The sequence below is a fragment of the Passer domesticus genome, chromosome 33 (genome assembly GCF_036417665.1).
Source record: "Passer domesticus isolate bPasDom1 chromosome 33, bPasDom1.hap1, whole genome shotgun sequence".
Lineage (NCBI taxonomy): Eukaryota > Metazoa > Chordata > Aves > Passeriformes > Passeridae > Passer > Passer domesticus.
In genome coordinates this window covers 540,987-556,393 of record NC_087506.1, presented here as the reverse complement: position 1 = coordinate 556,393, position 15,407 = coordinate 540,987, and the positions used below count along the sequence as shown (strand labels likewise).

At 55.2% G+C, this 15,407-nt stretch overlaps 3 protein-coding genes across 3 annotated transcripts in view; 2 read left to right on the top strand and 1 right to left on the bottom strand.

Moving 5' to 3' along the window:
- LOC135288526 (syntaxin-1B) overlaps positions 1-9,538 on the top strand; it is a 140,508-nt gene extending 130,970 nt beyond the window's left edge. Inside the window, exon 10 of the mRNA XM_064401911.1 lies at positions 9,529-9,538. The gene's annotated coding sequence lies outside the window, so the exon portion shown is untranslated. The remainder of the gene's footprint in view (positions 1-9,528) is intronic.
- LOC135288527 (translational activator of cytochrome c oxidase 1) lies at positions 916-7,044 on the bottom strand. Its single transcript, XM_064401915.1, has 5 exons — positions 6,686-7,044; positions 5,530-5,639; positions 3,837-3,970; positions 2,808-2,955; positions 916-1,184 (listed from the first exon to the last, which is right to left on the bottom strand). Exons 1-5 carry the CDS (start codon positions 6,951-6,953, stop codon positions 933-935), a joined length of 912 nt encoding a protein of 303 aa, XP_064257985.1. The 5' UTR covers positions 6,954-7,044; the 3' UTR covers positions 916-932.
- A 683-nt stretch (positions 9,539-10,221) lies between the features above and the next one.
- LOC135288557 (integrin alpha-X-like) overlaps positions 10,222-15,407 on the top strand; it is a 41,996-nt gene continuing 36,810 nt past the window's right edge. Inside the window, exons 1-4 of the mRNA XM_064401945.1 lie at positions 10,222-10,364; positions 12,893-13,019; positions 14,174-14,268; positions 14,483-14,547. Of these exons, the coding sequence (XP_064258015.1) occupies positions 10,328-10,364; positions 12,893-13,019; positions 14,174-14,268; positions 14,483-14,547 (324 nt within the window). The 5' untranslated portion in view covers positions 10,222-10,327. The remainder of the gene's footprint in view (positions 10,365-12,892; positions 13,020-14,173; positions 14,269-14,482; positions 14,548-15,407) is intronic.

Sequence of the window (15,407 nt, the reverse complement as noted above, 5' to 3'; positions counted from 1 at the left end):
TCTTGACCACCCCACTGACCCCTTGACCCTCCCACTGACCCCTTGACCACTCCAGATGACCACTGACCACCCCACTGACCCTTTAACCACCCCACTGACCCCTTGATGACTCCCACTGACCACTGACCACCCCAGTGACCCCTTGACCACTCCTTGATAACCCTTGACCACTCCCACTGACCCCTTGACCCTCCCTCTGACCCTTGGTCACTTCTTGACCCTCCCACTGACCCCTTGACCACTCCCAATGGCCCCTTGACCACCCCACTGACCACTGACCATCCCCACTGACCCCTTGACTATTCCCTGGTCACCCTTGACCACCCCACTGACCACTCCTGATGACAACTGACCACCCCGCTGACCCTTTGACCCCTCCCACGGACCCTTGGTCACTTCTTGACCACCCTGCTGACCCTTTGACCCTCCCACTGACCACCCCACTGACCCTTTACCCACTGACCCCTTGACCACACCCGACGACCACTGACCACCCCACTGACCCCTTGACCCTCCCACTGACCCCTTGACCACTCCAGATGACCACTGACCACCCCACTGACCCCTTGACCCTCCCACTGACCCCTTGACCACCCCACTGACCACTTGACCACCCCAGTGACCGCCCACCCCTCCCACTGACCCTTTGACCCCCCCAATGACCCCTTGACCCTCCCACTGACCTTTTGGCCACTCCCAATGACCACTGACCACCCCACTGACCCCTGACCCCCCCACTGACCCCCTGACCCCCCCACTGACCCCTTCACCCTCCCACTGACCCCTTGACCACCCCACTGACCACTCTCCCCTCCCACTGACCGCTTGACCAGCCCACTGACCCCTTGACCCCCTCAACGACCCCTTGACCCTCCCACTGACCCCTCACCCCCCGCACTGACCGCTTGACCGCTCTCCCGCCTCTCAGGCCTTTATTGCCCGGCGGCCGGAGCCGAGTGACCGCCGGGAGTGACCGCGGGCGCGTCCTGCAGGTTGTGGAAGAGCCGGGCGACGTCCGGCCGCTCGGCCAGAGCCCGCAGCAGCCGCTCGGCCGCGGCCCGAGGGGCGTCCGGCAGCGCCAGCGCTGACCGCGGCCGGAACTCCAGCTCGGCCGAGAGCGGCCGGAGCCCCGCGGCCGCCAGGCGCTGCCGGACGCTGCCCAGGGCCGAGGGGTCGCACAGGAACTGCGGAGGGGACACGGGGTCACACAGGGGTCAGGGGGTCAGCCAGGGGTCAGGGGGGTGGGGAAAGGGTCAGTAGAGGGGTCAGTGGTCATTCTGGGTGGGCAGGGGGTCACTGAGGGGTCAGGGGGGTGGGCAGTGGTCATTCGGGATGGGCAAGGGGTCATTGGGGTGGTCAGTGGTCACTCTGGGTGGGCAGGGGGTCACTGAGGGGTCAAGGGAGTGGGCAAGGGGTCATTGGGGTGGGCAGTGGTCACTCAGGGTGGTCAAGGGGTCACTGAGGGGTCAAGGGAGTGGGCAGTGGTCATTTGGGATGGGCAAGGGGTCAGTGGGGTGGTCAGCGGTCACTCAGGGTGGTCAGTGGTCATTTGGGGTGGGCAAGGGGTCAGTGGGGTGGTCAGCGGTCACTCAGGGTGGTCAGTGGTCACTGAGGGGTCAGGGGGGTGGTCAGTGGTCATTTGGGGTGGGCAAGGGGTCAGTGAGGGGGCAAGGGGTCAGTGAGGGGTCAGCGGGGTGGGCAGTGGTCATTTGGGATGGGCAAGGGGTCACTGAGGGGTCAGTGGGAGTGGTCAGTGGTCACTCAGGGTGGTCAGTGGTCATTGAAGGGGTCAGTGGTCACTCAGGGTGGTCAGTGGTCATTGAAGGGGTCAGTGGTCACTCAGGGTGGTCAGTGGTCATTGAAGGGGTCTGTGGGGTGGTCAGTGGTCACTCAGGGTGGTCAAGGGGTCACTGAGGGGTCAAGGGAGTGGGCAGTGGTCACTCAGGGTGGTCAGTGGTCATTGAAGGGGTCAGGGGGGTGGTCAGTGGTCATTTGGGGTGGGCAAGGGGTCAGTGAGGGGGCAAGGGGTCAGCCAGGGGTCACTGGGATGGGCAGTGGTCACTCAGGGGGATCAAGGGGTCAGTGAGGGGTCAAAGGGTCACTGAGGGGTCAGTGGGAGTGGTCAGTGGTCATTCGGGATGGGCAAGGGGTCATTGGGGTGGTCAGTGGTCACTCAGGGTGGTCAAGGGGTCACTGAGGGGTCAAGGGAGTGGGCAGTGGCCATTTGGGATGGGCAAGGGGTCAGTGGGGTGGTCAGTGGTCACTCAGGGTGGTCAGTGGTCATTGAAGGGGTCAGTGGGGTGGTCAGTGGTCATTCAGGGGGATTAAAGGGTCAGTGGAGGGGTCACTGACGGGTCAAAGGGTCAGTGGTCATTCAGGGTGGGCAAGGGGTCAGTGGAGGGGTCAAGGGGTCACCCAGGGGTCAGGGGGGTGGTCAGTGGTCACTCAGAGTGGGCAAGGGGTCAGTGAGGGGTCAAGGGGTCACTCGGGGCGGTCATTGGCCCACGAAGTGACCGCTGACCACCAGAGCTCAGTGAGGGGTCAAGGGGTCACTCAGAGTGGTCAAGGGGTCAGTGGAGGGATCAGTGGTCATTCAGGGTGGTCAAGGGGTCAGTGAGGGGTCAAGGGGTCAGAGGAGTGGTCAGTGGTCACTCAGGGTGGTCAGTGGTCACTCAGGGTGGTCAAGGGGTCACTCGGGGTGGTCAAGGGGTCACTCGGCGCGGTCACTGGCCCACAAAGTGACCGCTGACCCCCAGGGGTCACCGAGGGAGTGACCACAGCAGCGGTCAGCGGGCGGCCGCACCCACCTGGAGCTCGGCCTGCTCTCCGGCCAGCACGTCCTGGGCTCCGGCCGCTGCGGCCGCCTCCAGCGCCGCCTCCATGGGCAGCGTCCGGCCGGACACTCGCACCACGCCCACGGCCGCGAAGGCGTGCCGGTCATCGCTCAGCGCGGCCCTGAGTGACCGCAAGTGGACAGTGGTCAGTGGGGGTCAGCGGGGGTCATTTGGGGGTCAGTGATCCCTCCTGAGTGACCACGGGGGGGGCAGCGGTCAGTGGGGGTCAGCAGGGGTCACTCAGAGGTCAGTGATCCCTCCTGAGTGACCAGTGGTCATCAGTGGTCACTCATTGGTCAGCGCGGCCCAGAGTGACCACGGGGGGGCAGCGGTCAGTGCGGTCACTCAGGGGTCAGTGACATCCCCAAGTGACCAGCGGTCATCAGGGGTCAGTGAGGGTCACTCAGGGGTCACTCATCGGTCAGCGCGGCCCTGAGTGACCACGGGGGGGGGACAGGGGTCAGTGGGGGTCAGCGGGGGTCACTCGGGGGTCACTCAGGGGTCAGTGATCCCTCCTGAGTGACCACGGGGGGCAGCGGTCAGTGAGGGTCACTCAGGGGTCACTCAAGGGTCAGTGATCCCTCCTGAGTGACCAGTGGTCATCAGGGGTCAGCACGGCCCTGAGTGACCACGGGGGAGGGGCAGGGGTCAGTGGTGGTCACTCAGGGGTCACTCAGGGGTCACCCAAGGGTCACTCAGGGTCAGTGACACCCCCGAGTGACCGGTGGTCATCAGTGGTCACTCAGGGGTCAGTGAAGGTCACTCAGGGGTCATTCAGAGGTCACCAACCCCCCCTAGTGACCGGTGGTAATCAGTGGTCACTCAGTGGTCACTCAGGAGTCACCCAGGGGTCATTCAGAGGTCACCACCCCCCCAGACTGACCAGTGGCCATCAGTGGTCACTCAGTGGTCACTCAGGGGTCACCCAGAGGTCACCACCCCCCCAAGTGACCAGTGGTCACCCAGTGGTCACCCAGGGGTCCCCCGGCGGTCAGCACTGACCCGTGGCGGCCCAGCAGTGTCCGGAGCTCGGCCTGGCTGCGCCGGACGTTGTCGGTTCGGACGTCCAGCAGCACGAGTGACCCCCCCGGGCCCCGAGCGGTCAGCAGCACCCGCGAGGCCCCGGCCGGACGCTCCTGCGGCCGGAGAGAGGCACCGGTCACTCAGGGGTCACTCAGGGGTCAGTGGTCAGTCAGGGGTCACTGACCCCCCGGCCGGACACTCCTGCGGCCGGAGAGAGGCAGCGGTCACTCTGGGGTCACTCTGGGGTCACTCAGGGGTCACTGACCCCCCGGCCGGACACTCCTGCGGCCGGAGAGAGGCAGCGGTCAGTCAGGGGTCACTGACCCCCCGGCCGGACACTCCTGCGGCCGGAGAGAGGCAGCGGTCACTCTGGGGTCACTCTGGGGTCACTCAGGGGTCACTGACCCCCCGGCCGGACACTCCTGCGGCCGGAGAGAGGCAGCGGTCAGTCAGGGGTCATTGGGATGGTCAGTCAGTGGTCACTCAATGGTCACTCAGCGGTCACTCTGGGGTCACTCAGGGGTCAGTGGTCAGTCAGTGGTCACTCAGGGGTCACTGACCCCCCGGCCGGACGCTCCTGCGGCCGGAGAGAGGGCAGCGGTCACTCAGGGGTCACTCAGGGGTCAGTGGTCAGTCAGGGGTCACTCTGGGGTCAGTGACCCCCCAAAACCGGACACTCCTGCGGCCGGAGAGAGGCAGGGGTCATTGGGATGGTCAGTCAGTGGTCACTCAATGGTCACTCAGTGGTCAGTCAGTGGTCACTCAGTGGTCACTCAGGGGTCACTCATTGGTCACTCAGGGGTCACTCAGTGCTCACTCAGTGGTCACTCAGGGGTCACTCAGGGTCACTCAGGGGTCACTCAGTGGTCACTCAGTGGTCACTCATTGGTCACTCAGGGGTCACTCATTGGTCACTCAGGATCACTCATTGGTCACTCATTGGTCACTCAGTGGTCACTCATTGGTCACTCAGGGTCACTCAGTGGTCACTCAGGGGTCACTCAGGGTCACTCAGGGTCACTCAGGGGTCACTCATTGGTCACTCATTGGTCACTCAGTGGTCACTCATTGGTCACTCAGGGTCACTCAGTGGTCACTCAGGGGTCACTCAGTGGTCACTCAGGGTCACTCAGGGGTCACTCATTGGTCACTCAGTGCTCACTCATTGGTCACTCGGGGGTCACTCAGTGGTCACTCAGTGGTCACTCAGGGGTCACTCAGTGGTCACTCAGGGGTCACTCAGTGGTCACTCAGGGGTCACTCAGGGGTCACTCAGGGGTCACTCATTGGTCACTCAGGGTCACTCAGTGGTCACTCAGTGGTCACTCAGGGGTCACTCAGTGGTCACTCAGGGGTCACTCAGTGGTCACTCAGTGGTCACTCAGGGGTCACTCAGGGGTCAGTGGTCAGTTGGTCACTCAGTGGTCACTCAGGGGTCACTCAGTGGTCACTCAGTGGTCACTCAGTGGTCACTCAGGGGTCACTCAGTGGTCACTCATTGGTCACTCAGGGTCACTCAGGGGTCACTCAGGGGTCACTCAGGGTCACTCATTGGTCACTCAGGGGTCACTCAGGGGTCACTCATTGGTCACTCAGGGTCACTCAGGGGTCACTCAGTGGTCACTCAATGGTCACTCAGTGGTCACTCATTGGTCACTCAGGGGTCACTCACCCTGACTGACCGCAGCGCCCCCTCGATGGTGGCCTTGGGCACGTTCAGTGTCCGGCACTGCGCCACCACCGCGGCCAGGCCGGCGTTCAGCGACGGATCCGCGCCGCCCTCTGCGGGGGAGGGGCCGCGTCGCGACATATCGCGATATATCGCGATATCGCCACAGCCCGAGGTCCCATATCGCGATATATCGCGATATCGCCACAGCCCGAGGTCCCATATCGCGATATATCGCGATATCGCCACGGCCCGAGGTCCCATATCGCGATATATCGCGATATCGCCACGGCCCATCGACCCCATATTGCAAGATATTGTGATATACCGCGATATATCGCGATATCACCACAGCCCATATCGTGACGTATCGCGACGTCACCGCAGCCCAATGCCTGGTATCGGGACGTATCGCGATGTATCGCGATACCAGCATGGCCCCGTGTCCCGACACCGCGATGTATCGGGATATCGGCCCAGCCTGGGGTCCCGTGTCGCGATATATCGGGATATCAGCACAGCCCAATGACCCCACATCCCGATATCGCGATATCCCAGCATCCCAATGTCCCGATATCGCGATATCCCGCTGTCCCGACATCCCGATATCGCGATATCCCACTGTCCCAATATCACGATATCCCACTGTCCCGACATCCCGATATCGCGATATCCCAGCATCCCAATGTCCCGATATCGCGATATTCCCTGTCCCAATGTCCCCATGTCGCGATATCCCACTGTCCTGATATCCTGACATCCCAATATCGCGATATCCCGCTGTCCCAGTATCCCAATATCGCGATATCCCAGCATCCCAATGTCCCGATATCGCGATATCCCAGCATCCCAATGCCCCGATATCGCGATATTCCAGCATCCCAATGTCCCCATGTCGCGATATCCCACTGTCCCAGTATCCCAATATCGCAATATCCCAGCATCCCAATGTCCCGATATCGCGATATCCCAGCATCCCAATGCCCCGATATCGCGATATCCCGCTGTCCCAGTATCCCAATATCGCGATATCCCGATACCCCACTGTCCCGATATCGCGATACCCCCGTGTCCCGACACCCCGATATCGCGATACCCCGATGCCCCCACACCCCCACCCCCCTCTATCGCGACACGCCCCGCCCCACTATCGCGACACCTCTGGCGGCCGCCCGCAGCATCCGCGCCATCTTCTCCCACAGGCGGCTCCGCTCCGCGTCCCGCGGCCCCTTCACGTTGCGCACCTTGGACCAGCGGTTGTGCCCGGCCATGGCCCGCGCCGGCGCCGCCGGCAGCGCCCCGGGGGTCCCCGGGAGCCCCGTGAGGGCCGGCGGGCACCGGGGGGCGCCGGGGGAGCCGCGGAGCGGGGCCCGGAGCAGCCGCGGGGCCCCGAGGAGCCGCGGGGCCCGCAGCCCCAGCGCCGCCATCTTGTGGCGGCTCCTTCCTCCTTCACTGCCCTCACGGCGGCTCCACTTCCGGTTCTGCCGCGGGGCACTGTGGGGAGCGCGGTGATTTGCATAGCCACGCCCACCAACTGAAACCCCATTTAATAATGTTAATCGGTGTGATTTTAATAGCCACGCCTCCATTTATACACTACATGTGTTATAAGAGATGATTTGCATGGCCACGCCCCTCCCGGTTAAGGATATCCCGGCGGGCACCGGAGCGGCCGCGGGGCCCGCAGCCCCAGCGCCGCCATCTTGTGGCGGCTCCTTCCTCCCCTCACGGCGGCTCCACTTCCGGTTCTTCCTCCGTGCCGCCGCGGGGGAGTGTGGGTAGCGGGGTGATTTGCATAGCCACGCCCACCACCTAAAAACCAATAATAATGCTAATTGATGTGATCTGCATAGCTACTCCTCCCTTCAGAAGCGATCTATCAGTGTTATAAGGCTTTATTTGCATGGCCACGCCCCTCCCCGTTAAGGATATGTCGGCGGGCACCGGAGCGGCCGCGGGGCCCGCGGCCCCAGCGCCGCCATCTTGTGGCGGCTCCTTCCCGCCCCTCACGGCGGCTCCACTTCCGGTTCTGCCGCGGGGCACTGTGGGGAGCGCGGTGATTTGCATAGCCACGCCCACCAGCTAAAAACCCATATAATAATGTTAATGGTGTGATTTGCATAGCCACGCCTCCCTTTAGAAACTATATGTTAGTGTTATAAGCGCTAATTTGCATGGCCACGCCCTTGCCTTAAAGCAATATGTTTATGGTAAGTTGCCTTATTTGCATAACCACGCCCCCTTAAAGCCCTAGATAATGAGGTTAGCGGTGGTGTTTTGCATAGCCACGCCTCCCTTTAGAAACGATATATTGGTGTTTAAAAAGCTGATTTGCATAGCCACGCCTCCCTTTATAAACGGCATATTAGTGTTAAAAGGTCTAATTTGCATAGCCACGCCTCCCTCTAGAAACAATCTATTCGTGATAAAAGTGCTGATTTGCATAGCCACGCCTCCCTAAGGAATGATAAATTTGTGTTGATTGTGCTGATTTGCATGGCCACGCCCTCTTTAAAATGATACATTGGTGTTAAAGAAGCTGATTTGCATAACCCCGCCCACTTAGAAATGGTGTATCGGTCTTAAATAAGCTAATTTGCATGGCCAGGCCTTCCTGTAGAGATTATGTTCATTTTAATGAGTGAATTTGCATAGCCACGCCCATTTTTAAGCCACCATGTTCCTGGTAATGACCCTGATTTGCATAGCCACGCCTCCCCTCAGGGACTATTAATTGGTGTTAAAAGCGCTGATTTGCATACCCACGCCCTCTCTAGAGATGATTTGATGGTCGTATTTGCATAGCCACGCCCCCTTTAGAATCAATGTGTTGGTGTTTAATGAACTTATTTGCATAGCCACGCCCCTTTCTAGAAACAATAGGTTGGTGTTTATGGATCTCATTTGCATAGCCACGCCCCGTCTTAAAAAAAACCCACTGTGTTTCTGGTAATGGAGCTGATTTGCATAGCCACGCCCCCTTTGGAAATGATAGGTCGGTGTTAATTGTGCTTATTTGCATAGCCACGCCCCTTAGAATTTATTTATTCGTGCTCATTTGCATGGCCACGCCTCCCGTTGAAACTAGAGGTTGTGTTAATGGGGCTGATTTGCATGGCCACGCCCACTTGGAGATTATAGATTGCGTTAATGGTGTTCATTTGCATGGCCACGCCCCTCTGTAAAAACCAGGGACGGACGGACAGGCGGACACAGGGGATGGACGGACGGACGGACACCGAGAACAGAAGGACGGACGGACGGACACGGGGGACGGAAGGACGGACGGACAGGTGGACGTAGGGGACGGACAGACGGACCCCGGGGGCGGGCTGGCAGGTGGACAGACGGACACGGGGGGTGGACGGACGGACGGGCGGACAGATGGACAAACAGACACGGGGGACGGACAGACGGACGGACGGACACCGGGAACGGACAGGGGGAGAGAGAGAGAGAGAGAGAGATGGACAGACGGACAGATGGATAGGAATGGACAGACGGACACCGGGGACGGACAGACAGACGGACGGACAGACACGGGGAAGGGACAGAGAGGGAGAGAGAGAGAGAGACGGACGGACAGACGGACGGACGGACACGGGGAATGGACGGTGGGACAGACGGACAGATGGACAGATGGACACACAGGGAACGGACGGGCGGGCGGACAGACGGACGCGGGGCATGGAAGGATGGATGGATGGATGGACACCGGGCACGCACGGACAGACGGACAGGCGGACACGGGGCACGCACGGACAGACGGACGGGCGGACACGGGGCACGCACGGACAGACGGACGGGCGGACACGGGGCACGCACGGACAGACGGACGGGCGGACACGGGGCACGCACGGACAGACGGACGGGCCCCACCCCCCACCCTCCCCTCCCCCCACGGGCAGCGGCTCCTTCCTCTCCCTCCCCTCCCCCCCCCCATGACGTCACCGCCTGCCGGGGTGGGGGGAGGGGCGGGGGGTCCCCTCCCCCACCCCGCCCCTCCCCCACCTCTCTTTTATCATTTTTTTAAATTAATTTTTTATTATTTTTTATTAATTTTTAATTTTTTTTTTTCCTTATTTCGGGGCCCTTTCGTCCCAAAATCCAGGAAGTGGGGGGGTGGGGGAGGGGCGGGAGGTCACGTGGGCTCCCCTCCCCCAAACCCTCTTCCCCTCCCCCCACCCCACCTCTTTTTTATTAATTTTTAATTAATTTTTTTATTATTTTTTAATTCATTTTTAATTAATTTTTTTTCCCCATTTCGGGGCCGTTTCGCCCCGAAACCCGGGACGGGCAGGGGTGGGGGAGGGGCGGCGGGAGGTCACGTGGGGTCCCCTCCTCCCCCACCCCCTCCCCCACCCCGCCCCTCCCCCACCTCTTTTTAATTAAATTTTTATTAATTTTTAGATTAATTTTTTTATTAATTCTTTAATTTTTTTTCCCCATTTCGGGGCCGTTTCGCCCCAAAAACCCAGGAAGGGGGGTGGGGGAGGGGCGGCGGGAGGTCACGTGGGGTCACGCCCCTCCCCCGCTTTTCTTTCCTTTTCTTTTTTAAAATTTTTCTTTTAATTTTTAATTTTTTTAATTTTTTAATTTTTTTTTTAATTTTTAATTTTTTTTTTTTTTAATTTTTGTCACCAAGTTCTGTCGCAAACTTTTGTCGCGCCCGCCCCTCCCCCCACCCCCCCCTTTTTTCCCGCCCCTCCCCCACCCCTCCCACCCCTTCCTGCCCCTCCCCCACCCCCGGTTCCACTTTTTGGGGGTTTTTTGGGGTTTTTTGGGTCCCGGAGGAGCCGCGATGGGGCCGAGGGAGCTCCGGGCGCTGCTGGGGACAGGTGGGGACATTTCGGGGACATTTCGGGACATTTCGGGACATTTTGGGGGAGATTTCAGGAGATTTCGGGACATTTTGGGGACATTTCGGGAGATTTGGGGGCATTTTGGGACATTTTGGGGTCATTTGGAGTCACTTTGGGAACAATTTGGGGTCATTTTGGGGACATTTTGGGGACATTTGGGGACATTTCGGGGACATTTCGGGAGATTTCGGGAGATTTCGGGGGAGATTTGGGACATTTTGGGGGCATTTCGGGAGATTTCGGGACATTTTGGGGACATTTCAGGGCATTTCGGGACATTTTGGGGGACATTTCGGGAGATTTGGGACATTTTGGGGACATTTCAAGAGATTTGGGGGCATTTTGGGACATTTTGGGGTCATTTGGAGTCACTTTGGGAACAATTGATGACATTTGGGGACATTTTGGGGACATTTGGGGACAGTTCGGGAGCTTTTGGGACATTTTGGGGACATTTTGGGATATTTGGGGACATTTTGGGGTCATTTTGGGGGGATTTGGGGAATTTGTGAGACATTTGGGGGAGATTTAGGGGGATTTGGGGACATTTGGGGACACCGGGGACATTGGGAGACCTTGGGGACATTGGGGGACATTTTGGTGGCATTTTTTGACATTTTTTGACATTTTTTGACCTTTTTTGACATTTTTTGACATTTTTTGACCTTTTTTGACATTTTTTGACATTGGTGACATCAGGTGACATTTGGAGACATTTTGGGGACATTTTGTGACATTTGGGGACATTGGGAGACCTCGGAGTCACTTTGGGGACAAATTGGGGACATCTGGGGACATTTTGGTGAGATTTGGGGAGATTTTGTGACATTTGGAGTAATTTGGGGACATTTGGGGAGATTTCGGGACGTTTTGAGGACATTTTGTGACATTTGGGGGCATTGGGGACCCTGGGGACACTTTGGGGACTTTTTTTTGACATTTGAGGACATTTTGGTGACATTGGTGACATCAGGTGACATTTGGTCACACTTGATGACATCAGGTGACATGTTATGACATTTTTTGACATTTTTTGACATTTTTGTGACTTTTTTGACATTTTGAGTACATTTTATGACATTCTTGTGACATTTTTTGACTTTTTTTGACATTTGGTGACATTTTTTGATATTTTTTGACATTTTGAGGACATTTGGTGACATTTGATGACATTTTTTGACATCTTTGTGACATTTTTTGACATTTGATGACATCTGGCGACATTTTGCTGACTTTTTTGTCACTTGGTGACATTTTTTGACGTTTTTTGACATCCTTGTGACATTTTTTGACATTTTTTTACATTTTATGACATTTTTTGACATTTTGGTGACATTTTATGACATTTTTTGACATTTTTGTGACACTTGGTGACATTTTGGTGACATTTTGTGGATATTTGAAGACATTTTGGTGACTTTTAATCATTTGGTGACATTTTGGTGACATTTGAATGACATTTTGTGACATTTTGGTGACTTTTTGGACATTTTTTGACATTTCAGGGACATTTTGTGACTTTTGTGACATTTTTCGACATCCTTGTGGCATTTTTTGACATCTTGGTGACACTTGGTGACACTTTTTGACATTTTGGTGACATTTTGGTGACATTTGGGACATTTTTTTGACATTTTTTTACATTTTATGACATTTTATGACATTTTTTGACATTTTTGTGACACTTGGTGACATTTTGATGACATTTGATGACACTTGGTGACATTTTGGTGGCTTTTTTGACATTCTGGTGACATTTTTTGACATTTTGAGTACATTTTTTGACATTCTTGTGACATTTTTTGACATTTTCGTGCCTTTTTTCACATTCTGGTGACATTTTTTGACATTTTGAGTACATTTTTTGACATTCTGGTGACATTTTTTGACATTTTCGTGCCTTTTTTCACATTCTGGTGACATTTTTTGACATTTTGAGTACATTTTTTGACATTCTGGTGACATTTTTTGACATTTTCGTGCCTTTTTTCACATTCTGGTGACATTTTTTGACATTTTGAGTACATTTTTTGACATTCTGGTGACATTTTTTGACATTTTCGTGACTTTTTTGACATTCTGGTGACATTTTTTGACATTTTCGTGACTTTTTGGACATTCTGGTGACATTTTTTGACATTTTGAGTACATTTTTTGCCATTCTGGTGACATTTTTTGACATTTTCGTGACTTTTTTGACATTCTGGTGACATTTTTTGACATTTTCGTGCCTTTTTTCACATTCTGGTGACATTTTTTGACATTTTGAGTACATTTTTTGACATTCTGGTGACATTTTTTGACATTTTCGTGACTTTTTTGACATTCTGGTGACATTTTTTGACATTTTCGTGCCTTTTTTCACATTCTGGTGCCATTTTTTGACATTTTGAGTACATTTTTTGGCATACTTGTGACATTTTTTGACATTTTGAGTACATTTTTGGGCATTCTGGTGACATTTTGAGTACATTTTTTGACATTCCGTGGCGTTCCGTCCCCAGCCGCGCTGTGCCTGTCGCTGTCGCTGTCGCTGTCCCTGGACCTGGAGGCCCCCGCGCTCTTCCGGGGGGACCCCGGGGGCGGCTTCGGCGCCAGCGTGGCCCAGCTGGGCACCGGCAGCTCGGGATGGTAACTGGGACCCCCAAAACAACCCGAAATCACCCCAAAAATATCCCTGAAATATCCCCAAAAATATCCCTGAAATATCCCTGAAATCACCCCAAAAATATCCCTAAAATATCCCCAAAAATATCCCTGAAATATCCCAAAATCACCCCAAAAATATCCCTGAAATATCCCTGAAAGTGCCCCGAAAATATCCCTGAAATATCCTGAAATCACCCCAAAAATATCCCTGAAATCACCCCAAAAATATCCCTGAAAATGTCCCTAAAATCCCCCAAAATCCCCCCAAAATCCCCCCCAGCGTGGCCCAGCTGGGCACCGGCAGCTCGGGATGGTAACTGGGACCCCCAAATCCCCCGAAATCACCCCAAAAATATCCCTGAAATCACCCCAAAAATATCCCTGAAATCACCCCAAAAATATCCCTGAAATATCCCTGAAACTGCCCCGAAAATATCCCTGAAATTCCCCAAAATCACCCCAAAAATATCCCTGAAATACCCCGAAATCCCCCCAAAAATCCCCCAACCCCCCCAATTTTTCCCAAAATCCCCCCAGATTTCCCCAAACCCTCCCCAAAATCCCCCAAATCCCCTAAATTTCCCCTAAAGCCCCCCAAATTTTCCCAAAATCTCCCCAAATCCCCCAAATTTCCCCCAAATCCCCCTCAAAATCCCCCAAATTTTCCCAAAATCTCCCCAAATTTCCCCAAAAAATCCCCCAAGTTTTCCCAAATCCCCCCCAAAATCCCCTCAAAATCCCCCAAACCCTCCCCAAATTCCCCCAAATTTCCCCAAATCCCCCTCAAAATCCCCCAAATTTCCCCAAAACCCCCCAAATCCCCTCAAATTCCCCCCCAAAACCCCCCAAATTTCCCCAAATCCCCCCCAAAATCCCCTCAAAATCCCCCAAATTTTCCCAAAATCTCCCCCAATTCCCTCAAAATCCCCTCAAAACCCCCCAAAATCCCCCAAATCCTCCTCAAAATCCCCCAAATTTCCCCCCAAACCCCCCAAATTTCCATTAAAAATCCCCCAAATTTCCCCAAAATCCCCCCTAATTTTCCCAAAATCCCCCCAAAATTCTCCAAAAAAACCCCCAAATCCCCCCAAAACCCCCGAATTTTCCCGAAATCCCCGGAATTCGCCCCAAACCAGGCTGCTGGTGGGCGCCCCCCTGGCGCGCGGCGGCTCCGGGGCCGTTTTCGGCTGCGCCTTCGGCTCCGGGGAGTGCCGGGACATTCCGGTCACAGGTGAGACCCCTCCCCAAATCCGGGGGGACCCCAGGTGAGACCCCTCCCCAAATTGGGAACAACCCCCAGGTGAGACCCCTCCCCAAATTGGGACTCTCAGGTGAGACCCCTCCCCAAATTGGGAACAACCCTCAGGTGAGACCCCTCCCCAAATTGGGAACCCCAAAGGGGGAAGCCCCGAATTTGGGGAGGGGTCTGAGGCTGTGCCCCCCAGGCCCCCCCGGAGCCGTGAACGCCTCGCTGGGGCTGGCGCTGGCGGCCGGAGACGACGCGGCGCTGGTGAGACCCCGAACCTGGGGGGGACCCCAAAACTGCGGGGGACCCCAAACCTGGGGGGGACCCCAAACCTGGGGGGTTTGGGAGGTTCCGCCCCAAAAGTTGGGGATTTTAGGAGGTTTATCCCCAAAATTTGGGATTTTGTGTGAGGTAGAACTCCAAAATTTGGGTTTTTAGGAGGTTCTGCCCCAAAATTCAGGGATTTTAGGAGGTTTATCCCCAAAATTTGTATTTTTTAGGATGTTTCTCCTCAAAATTTGTGGCTCTGTGTGAGGTAGAACTCCAAAATTTGGGTTTTTAGGAGGTTCTGCCCCAAAATTCAGGGATTTTAGGAGGTTTCCTCCCAAACTTTGGGGTTTTAGGAGGTTTTGTCCCGAAATTCGGGGTTTTTAGGAGGTTTTGTCCCAAAATTAGGGGGTTTTTAGGAGGTTCTACCCCTAAATTCGGGGATTTTAGGAGGTTTTGTCCCAAAATTTGTATTTTTTAGGATGTTTCTCCCCAAAATTTGTGGCTCTGTGTGAGATAGGACTCCGAAATTTGTGATTTTAAGAGGTTTTGCCCCAAAATTTTGATTTTAGGGAGGTTTCTCCCCAAAATTTTGATTTTTGGGAGGTTTATCCCCAATATGTGGGATTTTGTGTGAGGTAGAACTCCAAAATTTGGGTTTTTAGGAGGTTCTGCCCCAAAATTTGGGGGTTTTAGGAGGTTTTGTCCCAAAATTCGGGGATTTTAGGAGGTTTCTCCCCAGAATTTGGGATTTTGTGTGAGGTTGAACTCCAAAATTCGGGGATTTTAGGAGGTTTTGCCCCAAAATTTGGGGTTTCGGGAGGTTTCACCCCAAAATCTGGGATTTTGTGTGAGGT

Excerpts from the sequence above, each read along its gene's own strand:
- LOC135288527 (XM_064401915.1), bottom strand. The coding sequence starts at position 6,953 with ATGGCGGCGCTGGGGCTGCGGGCCCCGCGGCTCCTCGGGGCCCCGCGG. Across the intron at positions 3,971-5,529 it reads GGGCGCTGCGGTCAGTCAGG|GAGCGTCCGGCCGGGGCCTC; the intron begins GTGAGTGACCCC and ends CTCCGGCCGCAG. Across the intron at positions 2,956-3,836 it reads ACACTGCTGGGCCGCCACGG|GGCCGCGCTGAGCGATGACC; the intron begins GTCAGTGCTGAC and ends GCGGTCACTCAG.